Consider the following 22,950-nt stretch of genomic DNA (forward strand, 5'->3'; position numbering starts at 1 on the left):
ATATATATATATATATATATATATATATATATATATACACACACACACACACCTTTTTTTTGGACCAAAGTATTTTGTAAGTATCTTTCAGTACCAAGTAAATACTTAAAATATACAATATTCATAGTAGGCTAAACGGTATTCATTCAGTACAGTATCATACATGGTATTATCATCTGATACCATGCACTGGTTCCACCGCAATACTTCATGTAGAATACACAATAAAATCTTTGTATTTACTCAGATTTATAACATAAAATAAGTGATGACTCTGTTTTTATTAACTGTTTAAGTATGTGTAACTCTTTATGATTTTGGAAAATAAAGTCTTGGGACTTATTTGAACTTTTACTAATTACTGGACAGATCAAAAATGTACAAACAATACAAATGATTTAACGCACTATTCAGTGTTTATCTTTCATAAAAGGCTGTAAAATACAGTGGCCGAGAAGTGCAAAACAAATCACAATTCTGAAAACAAAATAACAAATTACAAACGCAAATGCAAGTATAAAAAACAAAATAACAATTCAGAAAACACAACAACAATTCAGAAAACATTATAAAAAGCCAGAAAACACAACGACAAATCAGACAAACCGGAAGAGGTAGGTATAGTTTGAGACAGTGCCATTGGTTTGGGATTACTCACCGCTGACTGGACGAGACATCTGTCAATCAACATATACAGGAAGAACCAGCCGAAGAACAGCAGAGTCGTGGTAGAAAGTTCGGAGATGGTATTAAAGTAGCTCAGTTTAAATGTATTGTATGAATTGCCCTTACTATGGAATAAAAAATACGGAGTGTATATTTACATTTAGTTAAAAGTGGCTGTAAATCATTAGCTCCAGTGGTGCAGATGGATAAGCGCTAGTCATTGGCTTTTTGACGCGATCGACCCGGGTTCGAGCACGTCTTTTGCCGAACTTTTTTCCCTCCCTTTTCAAATCTCGTATCACATCGTAAAGGCATTTATTTTCAATAAAAATTAAGGAAATAATCAAAAAGTTGAAAATAAAGTATCGGGTATCCATCTGCTTATCCATCTGCGCCACTGGAGCTGATGATTTACAGCCACTTTTAACTAAATGTAAATAGACACCCCGTATTTTTTATTCCAAGCACTTCTCGGCCACCGTAGTAAAAGGATCAAAAACAGAAGCATTTCAGGTAGATGAGCAGGAATGAATATCGATGCCTTTTGAGAACCATCTGTGAAGCATCTTTGTAACCTGGATGTGGAAACATATGCCAGTCAACTTCATGACAGTGTTTTCTCACAAGATTAATATCTTTTTTGTTTGCTATTCAGGAAGTGCATTCCCATTCCACCTGCGCTCAGCAGACCTGCCTAAACATGCTTTATCTTTTGTGTCATTTACAAAACCCCTATCATGTCTGCTACAAGAAAACAGCTTCTTGTGATGGTTGTGTCGGTGCCAGAGCATACAAACAGGGCAGAGGGGGTCCTCCTCAGCTGAAATCGGTACGGTGGGCCAGCACAGGCACTGAAGTGGAGTTTTCTTTCATCCACATTCTTGTCCAGATCACCTGAATTCATCAGATAATCATTTAAAGTTTCCACATTCCTTGTGCACAACTTCAATGAGTCTCTGAACTCCCTGAATGTGGTGAGAAAGAGACTATTGGATGACAGGAAACTTGGTGGTATGAGACGTGTGATGTCTCCCATCTGTCTGATTTTTAGCACTGGTCTCTGGATCTCACAGCACAAGCTATCAAAAAGTTTTTAAACTCTATACACCCTTAGTCACCATGGAAACCATTCCTTGATTGTACTTAACCATTAGTTACAAAAAAAGGCATTAGAGTTTATTTGACCTTAAAGTCAACATATTTTTTTAGTGAAACATAATATTCACAGGAAAAAAAAGGAAAAAGAAAAAAGTGATTGATTGGAAATGTAGCCGTTTTATACTTTGGAAGTCATACCCTTTGCAAAAAAAATATAGTTCCTTATATATTAACAATCAATATATTAAATTAAGCCCCTGCCCCTTAAATCGCTGATGATAAAGTGGACTTTTGGTCCGATCTGGGTGCCAATCACCCCCCCACACTATGATTTCTAATGAGTGGAACTCTATAGAGACTAGAGTAGAGATTATATTAGTATTTTTTTTGTAAGGGTAACCTTCAAGAGTATCTCGATGTGTCTCAATGGTAATGCGTCTTTATAATCCCACGTTATGTGTTACATTAACATCATCATTATTTCAACTGCTTTGTAAAAAGACATTTTCTTTTTTGAAGATATACTAGCATTTTCTTATTCTGATAAGAAAAAGACTGTTACATTGTTTCGTGATTAATCTAGATTAGGGGTCCTGGAGAGCCACAGTCCTGCAGGCTTCAGCTCCAACCCCAATCAAATACTCCTGAACAAGAAAAATAAATTTTTAAGGGTTACTAGAAAGCTAGGTGTGTTTTTATCACGGTTGGAGCAAAACTGCAGAACTGTGGCTCTCCAGGACTGACGTTGGTTACCCCTGATCTAGATGATGGTACTGATTGTAGGCTGCGTGCATCAGACTACAGCATGACTAGTCCATAAAAGCTTGTAAAACCAACACAACAGCACACTAGAGGAAAAACATGAGAACAACTCAAACAAGTGCATTTATCTTTCTGCAAGTCTGCACCTGTATAAATATTTTCCTTCCATTTCAATGAATGTCTCCTCACTTCTGACAGAGAATTAAACATACATTGCATTAATCTCTTTAAATATTATTCTTTAAAATCTTAAGAGTTTATTTCATTTTAGATGAAAACACATAATCTTAGGAAAAGGAAGCAGGTATCTTGCACATTAGGCCAAACTAATACTATTACATTATATTACTATTATAATACTAACCAAAAGTACTGGCCAAAGAATACTATTTGCAGGTTAACAAAAAACGTTGTAATATTTACACATACACATTTTACTGGTATATCTGCAGAGCCTTGGCTTTAATTTAAAGGTTTCAGTTCACAGAGATTTCCAGTTTCCCATACATTCCTTTTTTCTGCTTTCCTTTTTGTGTTTTTGCGCTTCATAAACACCACTACAGCCGCCAGGAGAACACAGACTGAGATGACCATCAGACACAGGCCACAATAAAAAATAAGCCAGGCATTTGATTGACATCTGCAGTCTTGAACAGGCATCGGAGGAGGCAGTCGTGGTGGTGAGTAATCCGGAATGGCTTTCACGTGACATTTTTCCAAAGTCTCGTTGACCAGCAGGTTGACCCACACGGTGGTCTGCAGCGGGTCTGGCTTTCCTCTGTCGCGAACGACTATGAAGAGGTGGTGCATGCCGTAGTCCTCGCCGCGTAGATGCTGGACTAGGGTGATGTTTCCCGAGTGCTGGTCAATCTGGAAAGGGCTGTGGAGAGCCGGTTTGGATGCAATCATTTGGTAAGTGATGTCCGAATTCATTCCTGAGTCCTCATCTATGGCGTAAATCTTTGTTATCATGCTTCCTGCTCGAGTAGCCGGGGATATGGTCAGACAGGAGAGGTTGCTGCTAGGAAGAAGGACCTGGGGTTGATTATCATTGACATCCTCAATAAAAATGGTCATTCTTGCTGTAGCGGAAAGGACTGGACTGCCGCCATCTACAGCTACAACCAGAAGCTCATAGCGGTCTTGCTTCTCACGGTCGACTTCACCAGTACTGCGGAGCGACCCCTGCGCCAGGTCTATGGCAAAAGGGACTTCATCGTTTAAAATATGCACATCCGCTATCCGGCCGTTCTCTCCTTCATCAGCGTCGCTTACTGTGACTTTCCCAACTTGGGAAAGTTGTGGAATGCTCTCAATCACAAAGAAATAGAAATGTGGGGTTGGAAAGACCGGTGGATTGTCATTCACATCCAGTATGTTTATGGACACAATAGCTAAGCCCTCCAGAGACGGCTCGCCGCCATCCCGGGCCAGAACAGTCAGGTCGTATTTCTCCTGCTGTTCTCTATCCAAAGACTCTGCTGCTGAAATCACACCTGTCTCTTCGTCAATTCTGAAAGGTCCTCCATTTGTAAGCCTGTACCTTACTTTGCCAAACTGCTGGCTGTCTGCGTCGCTAGCCTGGACTTTTAGCAGAAACACTCCAGGCTCGTTGTTCTCCTTGATGTCCTTTTCATAGCGTGTTTGTTCAAACTTTGGGGCGTTATCATTCACATCTTCAACCAGCACTTTGATCACTTCCCTTCTGTGTAGGCGTGTGCCATGAGGATCAGAAATAATCACTGTAACATCATACTCGCCGCACATCTCAAAATCGAGGGGTTTTGATGTTGATAGCAAATAGCTGCTTGCTTGCGGCTTCAAAGAAAACGGCATTCTGTTTTTATCTAAGGACAGAGTACCTTTGGCAGTAGAGGTGTCTTCCAACTCCAAGAGGGCTAAGACGGTGGGGGGCTCGTTTTCTTGTAACACGATCACTTGGTTTTTATGCTCGGCGACAAACCTGATCTTTATTGACGGCTCTTGGCTCGTCACTGGCTGAATGTGTACGGTTACCTGAGTTTGCGCAGGGGGGCAAAGTGGGCTATTCGCAAAGACTTTCAACGCGTGCTCCTCAGGACTGTCAACCAGCACGTCAACAGCTAAGCTAATCAGGCCTGTGTGTCCATCCAAGTGAAAGAGCGCTGTGGCCCTGTCTGAGATCTGACGGCTGAAGGAGAATGTGATCTGGGCATTTTGGCCCAGGTCTTCGTCTGTGGCTTTAAGCTGGGCCACCGCAGTGCCCTTGACTCCTAACGCTGGCACAGTGGCTGTGATGGGACTGTCAGCATCAAACTCTGGGCAATTGTCATCAACATCAGTTACAGTTACATTGAGATTAGCTGTAGCACTAAGTGGTACTGAACCTCCATCTACTGCTACAAGAACCAAGAAGTGGTTTTCCTGAGTTTCCCGGTCCAGTTCCCTTTGTACCACCAGCTCAAGTTCATGCCCGTCTTGTCTGATGTCAAAAAAGCCATCAGAGTCTTCTAAATGGTAACGTATCAAGCCATTATCGCCCGTATCCTTATCCTGGGCTTGGTCATCCAGTGGGAAAGCAGTCCCTATTGATGCATCTTCAGGTATGTGTAGAGGAATCTCATTCCTCTCAAAGATAGGAGCGTTGTCATTAATATCATCCACAACAATTATCATCGGCACTATTTCAAAATTAGGTCTCACGACTGCGGTGTTTGAAAAAGTACAGGCTCCATCCTGATGTGATGGACACAAGGTCTCTCTGTCTATGCGCTCTTTAGTAAACAGATCCCCTGTGCTCTCGTCCACCCTGACGTATCTTTCATTGAGGAGCCGGTATGGAGCGGAGTAGTTCGTGCTTAGACTTCCGATCTTAATGCCTGCTTCTTGCTCCTCCACGGTGATGAAACGCAGTGCATGGCTATGGATTTTCCCAGCAGATGCCAAGAGAAGCACCCACTATAAAACAACAGAAGAGACTTACTGCTTGGAAGAAAGTGACACCCTTCTTTCCATATGAAAGTTTAACCACTCCTCTGACTCACTGACTCAGGAGTTAAGTGTGTAATCCTTAACCACCAAGTCAGTCTTTTTTTTCTGTTGAGTATGTTGTTTTACAGGCTGTATTATTGACTTACATGTTCCAGCAGCCAGAGATTTAACATTACAACATAGAATCCCAACTAAGCTTGCAAATGCACTTTCCATGAATAAATTGGCCTTGAATGCTTAAAAAAGTTAAATATTTGTTTCGCATTTCCCAACAATGCATCAGTGAAAGTAGGTGCTTAAAATCAGATAATATTCTTCTACAGTTTAAATATATTATATTTCTTTTGCATTCATTTTATATAAGGTTTGTCATTTTGCAACCATGTTTATATTATTTGCATGTATATTTCATATAAAATTGCACGATTTCTTAATATTGTATCTGTTAAACATTAATAAATTCCAAGGTTAAAGGTCCTAACAAAATGGAAATGCACCAGTATAACAGGGCAGCAGATTTACGCTTAGAAAGGAACTTGCTAACAGGTTTGGCAGCAAATCTATGATTGTGGTTATTGATAAATATATTAATTCATGATTAGATAATTTTTGTTATTGACTACAGGGTTGAATAGTTATGCTTGGAAAATACATCATAAATGCATTACATCTAGCATAGCTAAAATAAAACGTAGGATTTATGCCTTTATTGCTGTAAAAATATTATTAGTAATCGGACACCAATTTATGCCCTATTCATAGAAAGTGCCAGCACAATTTTTGGGTATTAGACTTTTTTTCCTTTAAACTTTTAGACTTTATTTGTATACACCAGTCTAATTTGTCTGCCTATTTGAAACCACAAAGTGAAAAAAAAAGTTTGAAACACGTTAAACACCACCTGATACGCAGAATAATACACACACTTAATACTGCAGACTGACTAATGTGGACTTTAACTCCGTGTAACGCCTGACAGACTTGGCGTTCAAAGTCAAAATAAGAAAAGTGAAGAATTTTCTTTCTGAAAATATACGAATACTAAGTAATGTAGGATGCATCACTCACATGTAGTATAGTCCAGTTCATTATGTGGTGGTTTGGAGCTGTCCATTCTTCAAGAACATGTTGAGCTCTGCGAGCATGAGAAACGCTCGCGAGAAACCTCACCTACCTGTGTTACAGGTGAGCAGCTCGAGACTAACTCACGATATTCAAAAGGGAAAATACAGGTCTGACGGGATGTTTTTCCGAGTAATTGCATTATAATGATAGATGGGTCGTGGTGAGGTATTTTTCCCTTTCAACTCTAAGCACTCTAATGCTTTATAATAATATACACACTCTAAATCATAACAAGAGAGATTATATAGCATATAGTTACAGCTTTTCTTCGGAGTTGTTAGGGTTCAGTTATAGCTTTTCTGAACCACAATGAATTGGAACTATAGGATTATAAACCAAACTGCAGTTATATTTATTATAGCTGTTATGGTCACCTTGTCATTTGACTCATGTCTCAGTGTCGCCATCACGAGGACGCCAGTGATACTACATCACATTTATCAAAATGACTCTTACATAGATAGATAGCCACATACTTTAGTACAGTGGTCCCCAACACTGCACGTTTTGCATGTCTCCTTAATCAAACACACCTGATTCAGGTCATCATCTCATTAGTAGAGACTCCAAGACCTGAAACTGGAGTGTCAGAGAAAGGAGACATGCAAAATGTGCAGTGTTGGGGTGCCTCAAGGACCAGGGTTGGGAACCACTGCTTTAGTACTCTATTATTATCATATGTTCTGTATTATTTGTTTTTTTTGTATTGAATTATATTTCTGCAATACAAAACTCCACACCCTAGCGTCAAATGTATTTTTTTATGGCATGTTATATTGAATGAATTAATAACCCTTACGAAAAGTAACCATGGTTTTATTGTAGTAAAAGTGTAGTAACCTTGTATTTTGGCTTATTGAGTACCATTTGTATAACCACAGTTTTACTACAAATACCATGGTTAAACTATGGTCAGTATAGCAAAACCATAATTTGTGGTTACCATGGTTTAACTATAGTAACCATGTTTCTTTTGGTTTTATTTGTGGTAAAACCATGGTTAATTTTCGCAAAAACTATTATGCCATATGTGTCCAATTTACAAGTTTACAAAAGGGCAGTGAATAGTACAAGAATGACAACACCCCTTACAAAAAATTGAGAATTAATTGTTCTTTTTTGACAAGTGTTTGATTTGTGAACATAACCATTCCAGGGAGCGTGCATTTTACCTGAGGGAAGACGTGATCAATAAGGAAAGTCGTATTTACATTTAAGTAACTTTCAGCGGATTCTTAACCTTGAATATCATTCTGTGTGTGTGTGTGTGTGTATATATATATATATATACATATATATAAAATAGGCTTATGTGTGTATCCCTTATTATGTCCCTTATTTTTCTATGAAAAACCACGATTGTCCCTTATTCTCCTTTTCTGAAGTTGGCAACCACAGTCTCAGGTGTTATTATTATGTGTTGACATTATACATGTTGTTACTACATTAATTGCGGTAACTTCAAATGGTAACTTTACAGCCACTGTCATAAAAGATGACAGACATATTATACCGGTTAATTATAATCGAACAAATAATACGGGGAAAGGAAAAAACCATGTAACTGGCATTTTAAGAGCCATTACATTTAGGAAATGACTGAAGGTGCATAACTGCGCCTTTACACCGACGTGGTCGGAACATTTCTTTCTCTAGTTCCGCACGTGACGTCATGTGTAGGCGTCAGGGGAAATTTTGCCTCAGGCTCTGCTGTAACCACGGAGACCAAAGCCGTGTTCTGATTGGTCGGCGCATTATGCGCTGGGTGGAGTCAATGCAGCGCATCGTACTAACTTGAGAATCAGTTCACAGCTCTATCCACAGAGAACCGACAGCAGGATGTCTGCAACAAACTGCTCAGGTACACTTTCCTTTGATAAACATTCCATATTTCAGATGTGTGTTTTCTTTGTAAAAGGTGAGCAGATTAAGTTTATACCTTTTATTTATTTACAGCCACCATGTTGACATCAGTCATTATTAATAGTTTTAAAATGCATTCCAGTATTGGGCTTGTAATGCTAATAGAGGATGTGACTTGTTTTAGAGCTGGATCTGGAGCTGGGAGACTTGCTGCAGGAGTTTAATGATGTTGTGAAGGAGCTGAGCACACCCCAGGCCTCTGAACATGTGCCGAGAGACGTGAAGAGACACACAGCACTGACTGATGGAGACGATTCAGACTACTGTAAGTACACTACCACACACCTCTAACTCTTACAAAAGTTGTCACTGAATGCCAAACATTTATGAATTATACTCAATATATTCAATCCCTTTAATCAGTTTAATGCATAATGTGTATACAGAAATGTGGGAGACTGAGTCCTTTAGTAGATCATTTCCTCATATTTCCCAATTATAAATCACTGCTATGCAATTTGTTTCTTTACCCACGTTTACTTATCTAAATGAGGACAAACCATAGACTTTAATAGCTTTAATAGCTAACTATAATTAATATAGTGTCGCTTTAACCGTAAAAGAAAAAGGTCAGATTTATGACCTTTGATTTATTTAGCTCACGTCTTTGGACAGCTTTGTCTTTTAATAAGCTATCAAAGGCTTCACTTATGTGATCTCTATCTGTCTTTGGTTTGATCCTTAAATAGATTGTGAGAAACAATGAATGTATTAGTTAGCCTTTGATCATAGGAAAGATATTCTTGTGATAGACAGTACCTTGTGCACCTCGGCCACCCTGTAGTTCTTTTGCGTTCACATGTAAGAGGCACGCATTAATCCTAATGTATCTTCTCAGGCAGCGAGGCTTCGCTGGTAAACAGCTTGAATGCCAGTCAAGAGGAGCTCAACATCCCAAGCATAACCACAGCCCCAAAAGGTATTAACAGAACATAACAGATAGTCATCACATTTACTAAACAAGCTGATGGCTTTTCCTCCCTGCTTCATGCATGGCTCTAAATGCTGTGTGCTATCTCTACTCATCTTATTGTAGTCTTTGTTTGTGGATTGTACTGCTTTGATGCTCCTTATTTGGCTACAGGATGCATGATAAAATCAATGGGTAAACCAGAACAGACATAAGGTGAAGATCTATATTTGCGCATCTTACTACTTCTAATTTAGTTGTATTATTATTTTAATATCATGTTATTATGTTTACTACGAAGGCGTAAAATGTAGTACATTTAGTTTTGTAAATATGAAGATACATTTCTATACCTCTGATTAATTTTAATTTCAGTTTTGGCCGCGCCTAAATTTGGTCATACCGTTTACATTACCTGAAAAGATATGAAATATGCTGTGAACTGCTGCTCATTCAAGGATGTGCATTTATTTGCTGGATCTGAGCAAAGGCAAAATGTGTTTAATGTGCACAGTTCAGCTGAATGATAATGTTGACCTCTTTTAACTTAATAAAGTTAAAACTTAACAAAACAAAACAAAGAAAACTTGAATCTTGAAAATGAATCTGAACGTACAAAGCAAATACTTTGCTAAAAAAAAATCAACAATGGTAAAAAAAAAAAATCTGTCCCCACCAATGTCAAAATCAAACCTTGGTTCATTATCCTTTTTAATAAAGATTTTGTTAAAGCCAGTTTGGTAAAGCCAGAGGCTCGCATTTCTTTCGGCGTGGAACCTTCCACAGGAAATGCCACGCACTTAGCTGCAGTTCCACAGAGTCTGAAGCATTCCAGTGCACTGACATCTTTTCTCTCTCTCTCGGCTCTTTACAGCCAGGCTCGGGGATACCAGTGACCTACAGAGCTTCATCGAAAACCTGGATAGAGAGCTTGCAGGTATATAAACAGGTGGTTGGTCACATTTAAAGCAGCTGTTGCAACTCTATCTTTTGAAAGCACGGTGTGGCATAATAAGATTTGTAGAATCATTGCAAAGAGAATATTGTATTAATCTAGATCAAAAAGACAGTAAGACCAAAAGCAAACCTTATGCAAGGACATAAATGCAGAATATTCAGCCAGCCACAAGCGTGCACTCCCATAGTCCTACGGCGGTAACAATCCTCAGTATCTGAGGGAGCTACAGACTTACTTTTAGTCTCTCTATATAATCAGATGTTATTTATTAGTAGAGAATATAACAGAAAACAGTTTGCATTACAGATCAACACCAGTTATCTTGTTTTGTCACACACTGTGTGTTGGGGAAAGTTAATGCATTACAATATTGCGTTACTCCCTAAAAAAAGTAACTAATTACATTACTTAGTTACTTTTTTCGGGAAAGTAATGCGTTACGTTACTTTTGCATTACTTTTTCTCATCTGGGCTGGGCTTGCTTGTTTGTTTTTAATATAAAATGTTATATTTTTGGCAAAAGTAAAAGCCCTTTCAAACTAAAAGTGAAATGAATAAGCCTCAGGCTGAAGGAATTGTCATTTCACGTCTGTACAGTAGCAAATATTACAATGGTACGAACATAAAAGTTATGTTTATCTAAGGTAATTTTTGCTTATTAGTATGCTTGAATTGGATCATCGAAGGTCAGCAGCAAAGACACTGGTTAATAAAATGGGATTAAATACATAAAGGATATTTGCGTTATTTAACATTTAATTATAGCAGGTTTGCGTCATATTCTGAGTTTGAATTTCACTGTTTTTATTCATTCTGAGGAATACTGAATCTGTTTTTTTGCGAGTGAGATGAGTAAATGCATGTTTACATTTAGTTACTTGAAAAAGATATTTTCTTGTAACTTAAAAAGTAATGCGTTACTTTACTAGTTACTTCAAAAAAGTAATCTGATTACGTAACTCAAGTTACTTGTAATGCATTACACTCAGCACTGGCGCTCAGTGATAGTCAAACAAAACTTGAATTCTGTCATGACATTATTCTTGACAAAAACAAGTAAAATGTCCATCACAGTGATAATGTTAATACGCCTATCGCTAAATTACTAACAAAAGGCCGGTGGTTTATCACAGCTCACTCCCAGCATGCTCCGTTATCAGCGGAGTGACAGTCATGAATCATAACTGCACATGCACCATACCTCACTCCCTTGACCTGAGCTGTCACAATCTTATCTGTCTTACAGAGATGTGAGATGACGGGACACACGTGATCAGAGAGGACTGAGCACCTGAAGAGCTGGCATTTAGCTTCCACGCATAGAAAAACACAGCTTGAAGGCCTCATTTCCCCCCCTTCACTAAGAAAAAAAGCTCACGGTTTGGAAGAATTACCAAGTTTCTCAGAAGATGTTTTATATGAAATTTATATGAAAAGCACAATTCCTTGTAAGTTATGAAGATTTATTGTTAATAGCTATTTTTCACTTTTTTTTATGAAGAATGTAAAAATATCAGTGCTACCAGGTTCAACATAATGTGTAATATTAATTTAACCTTGTAAAGATTTTTTTAATAATAAAGGTTTTTGCATTAAACATGTATTACTTGTTTTTAATTGTTTTAATTTTTCTTATATTAGGATGGAAAATAGTTTTTTCTTGCTAATACAGTTTTTATGTAGGGAATACTACATAATTATATAGGTAATTGGGTAAATGTCACAAAAAGTGTTTAATTGTCATGAAAATTGTCATGAAAAATCGTAATGGTAAATGAACTTATTTAAACACAGTGAAATATGACCTGGACAGGTTTTGTGAGATTCACCTAATTAACCATAAACTCCCAACATTAGTGAACTGCAGCTCTTGCAAGGAATTTAGATTTAGTTTAAGGTCCTGGTGTGTAGAGAAGAGGAAATGCATTTAGACATTCTGCAGCTGATGGAAAAGGAAGTCGATCAAAACCAGCACAGTTTGTGGTATTGTCACAAACCACATCTTCTCGAGTTTGTTGTTTTACTGCGTATGCAATACATGGTTCCTAAAAATGATTTGAAAGATAAAATCTCATTTAAATATGCACTTCATTACATTGGGCAAACTATCAAACCAGTTGCATATTATTCTTGTTTTTGTTTTTTTAATCTAATGTGATGACATCTATGCTTTTAAAGTGTGATTTAAAGGGTTACTTCACACAAAAATTAAAAATTGTCATCATTTACTCACTCTTACGCCATTCCAAACCTGTATATTCCTTCTTTTGTAAAACAAATGAATAAGATATTTAGAAGACTTTTACCATTGTCAAGCATTAAAAAGTATACAGAATAAGAAAGCCATACAATTTTGACATGAGTGTGAATAAATGATAACAATTTTTTTAGGTTGAACTATCCCTTTAAGTGTCCAAATACTTTTAGTCTGAACTACAATTTGCCCCTTCCACTTGTCCACAGAGTACATTTTTGTCACTTAATTTTTTTAGCAGATTGTACTCGCATATGTTATATAATGGAGCAGATGTTAGACATTATGCAACATCATGAGCAAAAGTAGCACTTCTTCTGGGCAGCAGTGTTCATGGAAAGAGGAAGTTCGGAGTCTCGTGTGGTTTGACATCACCGCTCCAGACTCTTATGAGAACGCTTAGTATTACAATAAATACTCCACGCATGTGATTATGAAGTCACTAGTGAATGTATTTAAAGAAACAGGGATTCAATCAGAAGCAGCTACAGCTTTGGAAACGACATTGTTTTAGCTACATCATCCTAATCAGACTAAAATATGTAATTCCATGTTTCCCTTTCAGACTGTGTTTCGAGACAGTTAAATGCTTTTCTGAAGACACTGTGTTCAGTTTGTGTCCTCTTGGGTTGTTGCTTGAGGGACCCATAATGCTCTTGGTAATAGACTCTGGTCCAAACTGACCTGAATGTTGAATGTCAAAACTGCAGTGTGAGTGGATGTGTAAGGGACGCGAGAAACAGCCGTTTTGCACCTCTTTCTTTCTTTTTTTTTTTTTTTTGGTTAACATTGATATTTACAGCCTTTCTGTGCTGGGTGTGTGAGCTGAGCAAACGATAAATGGCACTCTGTCCAGTGAAAAAGAAAAGTGTCAACAAAAAGACAGAATGTGAAAACTTGAAGCAAAATTAGAAACCATTTTCTTTTCACATAGCAGTTCAAACTGGTTAAACAATACACTTATGGTGCATTTATACAGGTTTAAAAGGTTGGGCAGTATTCCTGCTGTGAGAGTATTCAAATTTCACATTTTCTCAAGAAAAACTCTTCAAAACCTTGCCATCAAAATACTGCAGGTTTCTGCATCATTTGTGCACATTTCTGTGGTTGCACACTAGACTGAGTGAAAAAAACAAAACAATGCTCAGTATTATTCTAGTTGGTCCCTTCAGTGTCAATACATGGGATATTTTCACCTCTTTTTTGTCCACCAACCAAAACTTGTAAGTCACATCACTTAGAAACATAATAGCACATGAGCAAACACTACTAAAAATAAGAATGGTTACTGGTTACTAGTTAATAGTTACATGTTGCAAGCACAATAAACTACTATACTAAGTAGTCCATACAAAGATATATGGCACTTGGTGTGCAAAGTTGTAATCTGATTCTTAGATAAACAGTTTGACAATCCCAGCTGAACCTGGTTCTCTGCTGCATCCGCTCTATGAATATACAAAGAGATTTGGCCAGAATGGATGACTGACGATTTCAGCATGAATAGGCCCTCAACTGCTGTGACAACGTCCACCTCTACTGATATGAAAACAGACAAATTGCCCCTCTCCTGTTTTGCATTTAAAGTAGACGCTGAAGGGAAGTGGTTCTTTATGTAGATGTCATTTTGTGCAAAAGAAAACAGGTGCTTTAAAACATGCTTCTGCTGACTGCCTAATTAGAATGTAGGCAAGAAAATGTGCCTGTTTTGTGCATCTTGGAAGCCCCCCAGCAAGATAGATCCAGGCGTCTTTGTTTACAGAGGCTTGTCATCTGTTTGATGCAATGCTTTGCTGAAGTACACCCTAGAGAGCTGCACTGTGCACAGAGCAATATTGCATTAAGACAGGGCAACACATGCTGCTTATGCAACAAAAAGAAAAGGTAAACACAAATAAACCATAGACCAAGAGACATGCAATCTCTGTTTATGCCAACCAAACCCATTAAGAAGTCTGGGTAATTATATTCGAAGACAAACAATACAAACTCATTTTTCTTCCTGGAATGGAATGCATGCAAGTTCATGCACTGATAGTCAGGTTATCTGATCTGTCAACACTTCAACAATAACAGAGTTGGAATATGGCACGAAATGCTACTGTGAAAACAGATAAATGTATCAGCAAATGTTTAATCACACTGCTGCAAATGCTGATGTCTGGAACAGGAAGAACAAGAAAGAGCAAGGAAATCTTTCAGGTAAACATTACTCCAAAAGAACGTCGCCCTTGTGCGCTCATAGTCCTTCATGTTGTCCTTTGGATTAATGTTTCTCAACTCCAGACCTCGGGACTCATCTCCCAGAATGTTTCAGATGGCTCCCTATTCAACACACTAAGAATGAATCAGGTGTTTTAATTAGTGAGACATCTAAAGCACTCTGCAATGTGGGTGCCCAGGATTGGAGTTGATTTTTTCCTTAAAGTATTAAGTATGTTGTGACAGTTATATTATTAATATTATAATAATTATAATATTATACAGTTATTGTGATAGTCATATTTGGTCTTAAACCATTTGTATCACTGCCATCTCATGGTCAAAGCTTGCAAATGCAGTTCTATGTTGTGTGTGTGTGTGTGTGTGTGTGAGAGAGAGTGTGTGTGGAAAGATTGTTTTCCTGTAAAGCAACTGTAAAACTAAGCTGAACTGTAATATATACAGTATGAGCAGTGGTTCTCAATCAGGGCGGCGGTGTACACTAGAGGGCCTCAGCAAACTTCCAAGGGGGCCTCAAGATGATTAAAATGATTTAAAATAGGGCAAAACAAGCAATTCAAAAAAGCAAAAACAACAAAAAAAAAATCTTAATTTGCTTTGCCCTTCATTTACTTTGCCAACCGTGGGAAGAACCAGGATTCCCACTGTGCAGAAAAAATGGATATATGAGATTTTCTAGACCTGAAAACTCACGTAAATTAATAAAATAACTCCATTGGAATTTTATAATCACTGTAAAACATAACAGTCAAATGTATTACATGAAATTAGTTCATTTAACTCAAATATTACTGAATGTTAATTGCACTTAATAGAAAAAAATATGTGCGCTCGGTAACTGATTATATCAAGCAGAACTCAAGCTGAATCAGATTTCAACTTCCCAGCAAGCTTTGCTTCAGACTCTGTAAGGAGAGTAAATGTTGAAATGTTATTTTATGTGCTTTTGCACAAGATTAATATAAGGGGAGATCTGTTCGTGTTTATTGTTGTTTTGTTGGGATTTAAAAGGATTTCAGGTATGTCTGAGCTTTTGGAGGTTACCATTCTGCTAAGTAACGAGTAGAGTCTTTGGTTAAGTCCAGGATGGACCAAAGCATGTTAAGACTATAGCTATAGGGGAGAATGGGGTAAGATGAGCCATTTTTTCTTTTTTTAACTTATGTGGTCCTCAAGATAAGGGGAAATGAGGCAGAAGTTCAATGAAAGTATCTGAAGTAATTTCACGGTTTCCTATCATTTTAAATGATCAGAATGTTATCTATGACAAAGGCTTCTAAAAATATGGCTTCTTATAAAAAAAGTGATAAAAATGTTTTAAAAAGTTATTAAAAAGTGGCTCAATTTGCCCCCAGGTTAGGGGTAAGTTGATCCGAGTCAGTGGGCAAGATGCACCACTGCGTGTAAACTGACCATCTACTGAATCTGATTCAAACCCATGTGAAATTTTAAAGATAATTTACCTCTTTTAAAAACTAATTTAATAATTAAATAATAAAAAAAAGTTTGTAAACAGAGTTTGAGTAAAATTAAATAAAAACGCAAGTAGGATGAAACTATAAATGTCACTGAAACTATTTTAGTCAAATTATTCTCAGCATGGTAGCTTTTCTGCATTGTCGAACAGTTCATTAGGGACTACAGGTAGAAAGATATATATGATCATAATGTGAGGAAAAGCATCTTCCGGTTCTTATCAGATATGGATTTGATGCACTTGTACACTGTCCCTAACAAATAAATTACAAATAATGTATATTTATGATAAACTAAACCAACTGCATAATAGCACATTAAAATACCAGTTTATACTTCAGAGGCTTATAGTGGGGTAAGTTAAAATGCTGGCTCAATTTACCCCATAGCTGCAATTTTGGAAAAAAGCTAGCTAGCTTACCAATTCAGGTTAATATTTACCTAAACTATTTGAATGGTTTTATATGTTGCTAAATCACCTGTATGCATCATGACTGGATACATTTGTTTTGATGTAACACCCATTACATCTGTTATGCAAAAATTTTACTTTGACAAGCCTAAACAGTTCTTAAAGGGGTCATATGATGCGATTTCAATTTTTCCTTTCTCTTTGGAGTGTTACAAGCTCTTGGTGCATAAAGAAGATCTGTAAAGTTGCAAAGTCTAAAGTCTCAAATCCAAAGAGATATTCTTTATAAAAGTTAAGAGTCAGCCACACCTACCTAAAACGGCTCGTTCTAACACGCCCCCACATGTCTACATCACTATGTGGGAAGATTTGCATAACGCCGCCCAAATGTTCACGCAAAGAAAGAAGGTGTAACTTTTATTCTCGCTGTATTATTGTTGTTGCCGCCGCCATGTCGTGAAGGCTCTGTGTGTTTCGTTGTGAAAGCGAAACTACTTTGTTTGGTCTTCCAAAAGAGGACGATATCTGCTTCGTCATGGCTGGAGCTGATCCGTGCTGGTTGCTGAGGAAGTACAACAACTTTGTGCCGTGGATCGCCGGATCGGCTTTCACCGTGGACGAAGCGGAGTCCAGCCCAGAGTCGTCACATGTGGTTGCCGCAGGGATCGCAGTCTGGTGAGGGGAGTAACATTTCCGTCTCACGCTTGAGGTATTCGGCCAATCACAACGCACTGGATAGCTGGCCAATCACAGCACACCTCGCTTTTCAGACCGATGAGCTTTGTAAAAATTGACGCGTTTCAGAAAGGCGGGGCATAGAGGAGAAACAATAATGTACAGTATGTGGAAAATAATGTGTTTTTTGAACCTTAAACCACATAAACACATTTCATTACACCAAATACACAAAATAATGTTCTTTTTAGCAACATCATATGACCCCTTTAAACTAAATTGGTGCCTTCTACTCCTCCCATGTGTTTCTCCTATTCAAAGTCTGGCAGAAATGACGGGTGGTTCCAAAATAAATGGTCACATGACAGTAAAAGTGTACAGTTGCCAAAATACAGGAGGTGGGTCAACTTACCCACTGACTTTGTTTAAAAATAGTAGTAGTGCTTACTGATGCAGCGATAGTCTCTTGTCGTATATGCTTTAGCCTGCTAAGTAGCTAGCAAGCAAACTACAAGAGAGTGGAGGCAATATTATTAAATGACATGACATGACAATGTCATCAAGTTTCAGCAACATAAAATATTTGAGTGGAGTTTAGTTGTGTTTCAGGAAATATTCTTTTAGTAAACTCAGATGAAATAAGTTTACAGTACTCATAACGATGGTTTTCTAAACTGAACTCATTTCGTTTTACAGTGACATACATTTCTCTAGTTATGCCATTCTCTAAAATATTTTATTGTTGGCCTTGGGGTCAAAAAGGTTGAGAACCACTAGTCTAGAGTTTTTCTTTTGATCTGTTTTTCTTTCCTGTATGTACTGTAACTGTATTGTAACCCACTGAACTGTTTCTAACTGTCTCCCATAGCCTCATTGTCATTCATATCAAATGAACATCAGGTGTTTAACCTGACAGAGTTTCATGAAAGCTCTAATTATTAGATATTATGATGCTCAGATGTGACACAAGATCAAGCTTAAATCAGTTTATATGGAATAAATGTGAAATAACAGTGTTACTTTGAGATGCAGGCATCTCTGTAATGAAGTGCACTGCAATGTGTGACACAGTGTGAAAATAATGGCTTGAGCAGCGGAAAGTCTGGATGACTTTGACTCCGACTGTATTTTCAGCCGCATGCTTGAGGGCCACAAAATGCAATGCATTTCCAGATAAAGGGACGTATTTTTGGAATGGGGGCTAGTTTTCAGCTGTGAGGTCAAAGGCTAGCTTGCCATTTTCCTTCATTATATGCCATATTACTGGAGGTACAATGCAAGAGGATATCATACTGTGCATTATTTATTAGACCTTCTGAATTGCCGGCGGTCATGTATTTGAGGGAGCAGCTGTTCTGAGTTCTTTCAACAAGGACAAATTGTAAGCATGAATTTAAACCTAATAAATAGGTTAACATTGCCAGTCATGGTTTTGTGTGCAATCAGCCGTTATGCTATTTTAGAATAATCTGAATTTCTGTTAATTGGTGCTTATCTAGTCAGTATCTACACACAATGGGCCTCATTCATGAAACACGAGCAGAACGAATTTTTGTGTAAATCGTTCGTAAAGTCGTTCTGACGTAAACTTTCGAATTCATGAAAATGTTAGTTGATACGAAAGAAATGTACACCTGCTCCCTACCACGTGTAAATGGTGCATAAAACGTTCTGTGTTCTGCTTGGCAAACTGATGACACTGAATTTTGATGCACTGCCATAATAATTACAAGTTCATTTGCTCTTGCCCTCTTTTTTAATTTTTAAATTTTTTAAATTTATTAATTAATTTTATTTTAATTTTTTTGCAGCTGAGTTGATAATTGTAAAACGCAGCGCTCGTCACTGTCACTATTTACCATAGACTGTATAAAAACATGGACGTAGTGTCCGTGATGTCACCCGTAGGTTCCTGAAAAGGTTTCTGAAGCTCAAAGTGGGCGGAGCTGGCCATCGCCATCTTGGCAGCACGTCACCGCGCGTCACTCCCGGATAATCGAAAATGGCCAAAAAGGCGGGAGCTGGCTGCTGAAACCACACCCACCTAGCTCGACGGTGGTGACAGCAGCGGCAATCCACCTGTCACTCAAGTGGCCACGCCCTTAATTATGCAGAACTTTAAGGCTTAATATAATTTAAACGGATGACTTATAAAAAAATTCACCCCCCTCACAGTTGTCATGAAGGGCAATATTAGATATATAAACCAAAATCATTTTTTGAACCAGGCTGTAAACATGTTTTTTTCTGCTGTAAAGTTGGGCATTTTAACATGGGGAGTCTATGGGATTGACTCCCTTTTGCAGCCAGCCTCTAGCGGCCAGTCGATGAATTGCAGTTTTAGTCACTTCCGTGTTGGCTTCACGAGAGAGAGCGGGAGGTTGCCGCTTGCTATTTACCCAGCCGTAAATACAGGAGTTGGCGGGAGTCGGGAGAGAATACCGAACCATCCTACTTTGTACAACGACTGCCTACAACGATGGAGAAGTCAATATTACTGGTTACTGCTATATTAGATGTAGTAAAATTCTTCAAAATGAGATACTAGTAGGCTAATACGTTGCCGCCGTTAGTATTCCATACCATAGCAACTAAAAGCATCTCAGGTGGAAAAACGCTGTGCCACCAAAGCGTTCTCAATCGCCACCAGCTGGTCGTTTTAAGAAGAGCGCCTGACATTTTTTCAGCTGGCTAAAAACTCTTTGGTGGACACACGTTATTGAATATTTATTGTTAGGCATATGGCCTATTCCACGACATTCTAATTTATTGAGATGCACCTGTATATATTGTTAGGCATATGGCCTAGTTTATGCAATACACTGGAGCCAAACCTGAGAAAGTAGACCAGAATATTCCACTAATTTGCGTAGCTGTCATTCATAGGCGGGGATTATGCTAATTGTGAATGAGCGTGCATGAGCGCCCTATTACGAATGATTGGAATTCATTAACATTCACATGTTTAACTATCAAATCGGACGTTTACGAAGAGTTTGTGAATCCGGAGGAGAGTTTTCGGGAAGGTCTGTTTTGCGCGCAAATTACTCAGAATTTACTCCTATATTTACGCAAGTTTCATGAATGAGGCCCAATGTTTTTAAATGCTTTAAACAGTATCTGGGAGCATATTTCTACCATCTGTGTTCTGTAGCAGATTATTTTTGGAATAAAAAGCACAAGGGTGTTATTTTTGCATTCTAACCTTGCTCTCATTCCAAATTTAGATGCATCCAAAATAATTGAAAGCAATAGAAATCTTGTTTTAGCTTCTTAGGATGCCTGAACTGATCTTAAAACTCTTAAAAGCCTGCAATAAAATCAATGAGACATGTTGTGAGATTGTGTACTTTAAAACTAAACAGAGTAAAGTGAGTAAATCAATCAAACCATATCTAATCATGTGAACTTGAACAAAATACTTGCAAAAAACAATGTGCAGATGTGAAGACAGGACCTCAGCTGAAACAGCTACATTTTTTTTCTGTTAACTACAAACACATGTTAGTTAAAAACACAAGGATATATGAAAACCACTTGTTACTAGTTAGCAAAAATGTAATGAATTTAATAAATCAAGGGAGCACCACTTGAAAATGTAGCTTTCCTTAAAGCCAAATTCCTTTCTTTTCAATGTGCCCTCACTAGATCTCATTTAGGGTTTAGACTTGAGTTGCTCAAATTGGCTCTAAGGCAGCTGGAACTAGAGATAATGACATGAAAGACAGAGCCTATCATCTGAAGGTAACGAAAGAAAGAGCAGGAGATTGCTGAAGAGGCCTGGTCAGAGATGTACACCTGCAACTAATGGAAAGAATTTAAATGAAAAATGGTTATTCATTTCTTTTGAACGACTCAGAAAGTAGTAAAACTGAATCTAAATCTGTTGACAAAAAAAACACTAGCCATATTCAAATATTTTGGAGCTGTCCAACTATACCTCACCTTTAGACTTAAGTCTAAATAAAGAATAGTACTAAGCATCACCCAACTGAATTTCTAAATGCATGTTATAGATCTGATTGTAAACAGTTTATTTGTGCACATTTAATTTATTAAAAAATGCATTGACCTTGTAGCATTTAATATATATTTTTTTAATTCACCAGACTTTTCTCTATGCAGGACTTCACAGATTTGATTTTATTATTATTTTGGATTTTTAGGATTTACTTAATATTAAAATGAATAATAATAATGGGTTTAACTTTAACATAATACTGATACTGGTGGGGAATGGATGGATTCATGTTCAAATCCCCACTCTTGGGTCCTGTTTTCAATAAAAGATAAAATTCATACCAAAGCCCTTGTCTCATGGGAGGTTGTTCACAATTATTCCATCCACACATCACTCAACACGCATTAGTTCTATATGACCGCTTCACTGTCTTCAATTAATATGCAACATTCAAACATGCCGTTATTCTCCTTCCTTTGCATGCAGTTACCTGCAAGATCATTTTATTGTTTGTGTGCAGCCGTCACAGTTGGCTTGGCACAGCACATGAGGTTAATAAGATTAAAATGCACTGTTAGCTTGTCATGGTTGAGATCGCCTCTTTAACATCTTATAGCACGTGCTATTAGCTCTATTTAATGTGTATTACCTTGTGAGTGCAATTAGTGTATATCTCCTGCACTTCCTTAATAGTCTGTTCCACTGATACTATAGCAATACCGCAGCTAATCATCTTTAAAACTATTTTATGAGGTACAGTTTTTATGAGTGAGAGGGAGGGAGGAAAAAAGAAAGAGTAATGCTCAAATGCTCTCATCCTTCCAGTTAAGGCCCTCAAGTCCAAAAGTGCTGGCTAACCATCCATACTCCCTTTTGTTATTACTTCTAAAATGAAGTACTATTCATTAGTTGTTCAAAGTTAAACCATTTCAACTACAAGAAAATAATATATATATCTGACCTCTCTGGTTGCACCTCTCAGAAGAAAGTCCAATCGTCAAGGGAAATGTACATAAGCCTTTAAAAACAGCAGAAACTATTTGTCTGCTCAGCAGGAATAGGTCTTTGCAATTGTTACCTCTTTAAGTGGTGCTTTCCAAGGTAACTATTACTATTATTATTGCACATACTCAGAGTTAGTGATTTGAACAACTCCCTAAATCTAAATTAAACATGTCTGTTCATGCAAAAGACACAAATGATACCTGAAATCACACGGATTGCTGAGGAGAGGTGTAATATGAGAGAGTTCAGCCCTGTGGTTTTCACTTGGTTGGCAATAAAAATATCTGCTTATTTTATCCCTAAATTGAAGGAAGGACCCAAGTCAGAGACCAGAATATCACAGAGACTTGAGGGTGGAATCAGACTAGAAAGCAAACACCTAGCAACACTTTTGATCCATAATCACAGGTCCAAAAAAAAAAGCAATATAAAACCTGAAGTGTTTCTGTTAGCGCCGGCTATGGAGTCAGACATGAGGGAACACTGCGTGCATGAGCGCGAGATCATTATCAAGCTCTACTATTCTCAAAAA

General features: G+C 37.7%; 2 protein-coding genes across 3 annotated transcripts; one reads left to right on the plus strand and one right to left on the minus strand.

Annotated features, from left to right (window-relative positions):
- Window positions 1-2,927: 2,927 nt before the first annotated feature.
- LOC107663103 (protocadherin-20-like) lies at window positions 2,928-6,655 on the minus strand. The gene is made up of 2 exons (XM_016453257.1): window positions 6,565-6,655; window positions 2,928-5,463 (listed from the first exon to the last, which is right to left on the minus strand). The coding sequence occupies exons 1-2, from the start codon at window positions 6,583-6,585 to the stop codon at window positions 2,989-2,991; spliced, it is 2,496 nt and encodes an 831-aa protein (XP_016308743.1). The 5' UTR covers window positions 6,586-6,655; the 3' UTR covers window positions 2,928-2,988.
- On the plus strand, window positions 3,363-11,830 carry LOC107663106 (regulator of cell cycle RGCC-like). Of its 2 annotated transcripts, none has more exons than XM_016453262.1 (5): window positions 3,363-3,438; window positions 8,669-8,809; window positions 9,383-9,463; window positions 10,329-10,391; window positions 11,659-11,830. In XM_016453262.1, the coding sequence occupies exons 1-5, from the start codon at window positions 3,426-3,428 to the stop codon at window positions 11,664-11,666; spliced, it is 306 nt and encodes a 101-aa protein (XP_016308748.1). In that variant the 5' UTR covers window positions 3,363-3,425; the 3' UTR covers window positions 11,667-11,830. The 2 variants fall into 2 exon arrangements, with proteins under 2 accessions (XP_016308748.1, XP_016308747.1); XM_016453261.1 differs by lacking the exon at window positions 3,363-3,438 and adding an exon at window positions 8,422-8,482.
- Window positions 11,831-22,950: the final 11,120 nt, after the last annotated feature.

The sequence above is a fragment of the Sinocyclocheilus anshuiensis genome, unplaced genomic scaffold (assembly GCF_001515605.1).
Source record: "Sinocyclocheilus anshuiensis isolate Anshui unplaced genomic scaffold, SAMN03320099.WGS_v1.1 scaffold836, whole genome shotgun sequence".
In the NCBI taxonomy this organism is placed as follows: domain Eukaryota; kingdom Metazoa; phylum Chordata; class Actinopteri; order Cypriniformes; family Cyprinidae; genus Sinocyclocheilus; species Sinocyclocheilus anshuiensis.

Bases quoted from the DNA above. Each gene is read 5' to 3' on its own strand.
- LOC107663106 (XM_016453261.1), top strand. From the start codon at position 8,461: ATGTCTGCAACAAACTGCTCAG. The intron at 8,483-8,668 runs GTACACTTTCCT...GACTTGTTTTAG, and splicing joins GTCTGCAACAAACTGCTCAG to AGCTGGATCTGGAGCTGGGA. The intron at 8,810-9,382 runs GTAAGTACACTA...GTATCTTCTCAG, and splicing joins TGGAGACGATTCAGACTACT to GCAGCGAGGCTTCGCTGGTA.
- LOC107663103 (XM_016453257.1), bottom strand. From the start codon at position 6,585: ATGAACTGGACTATACTACAT. The intron at 5,464-6,564 runs GTGAGTGATGCA...GTTGTTTTATAG, and splicing joins TGAACTGGACTATACTACAT to TGGGTGCTTCTCTTGGCATC.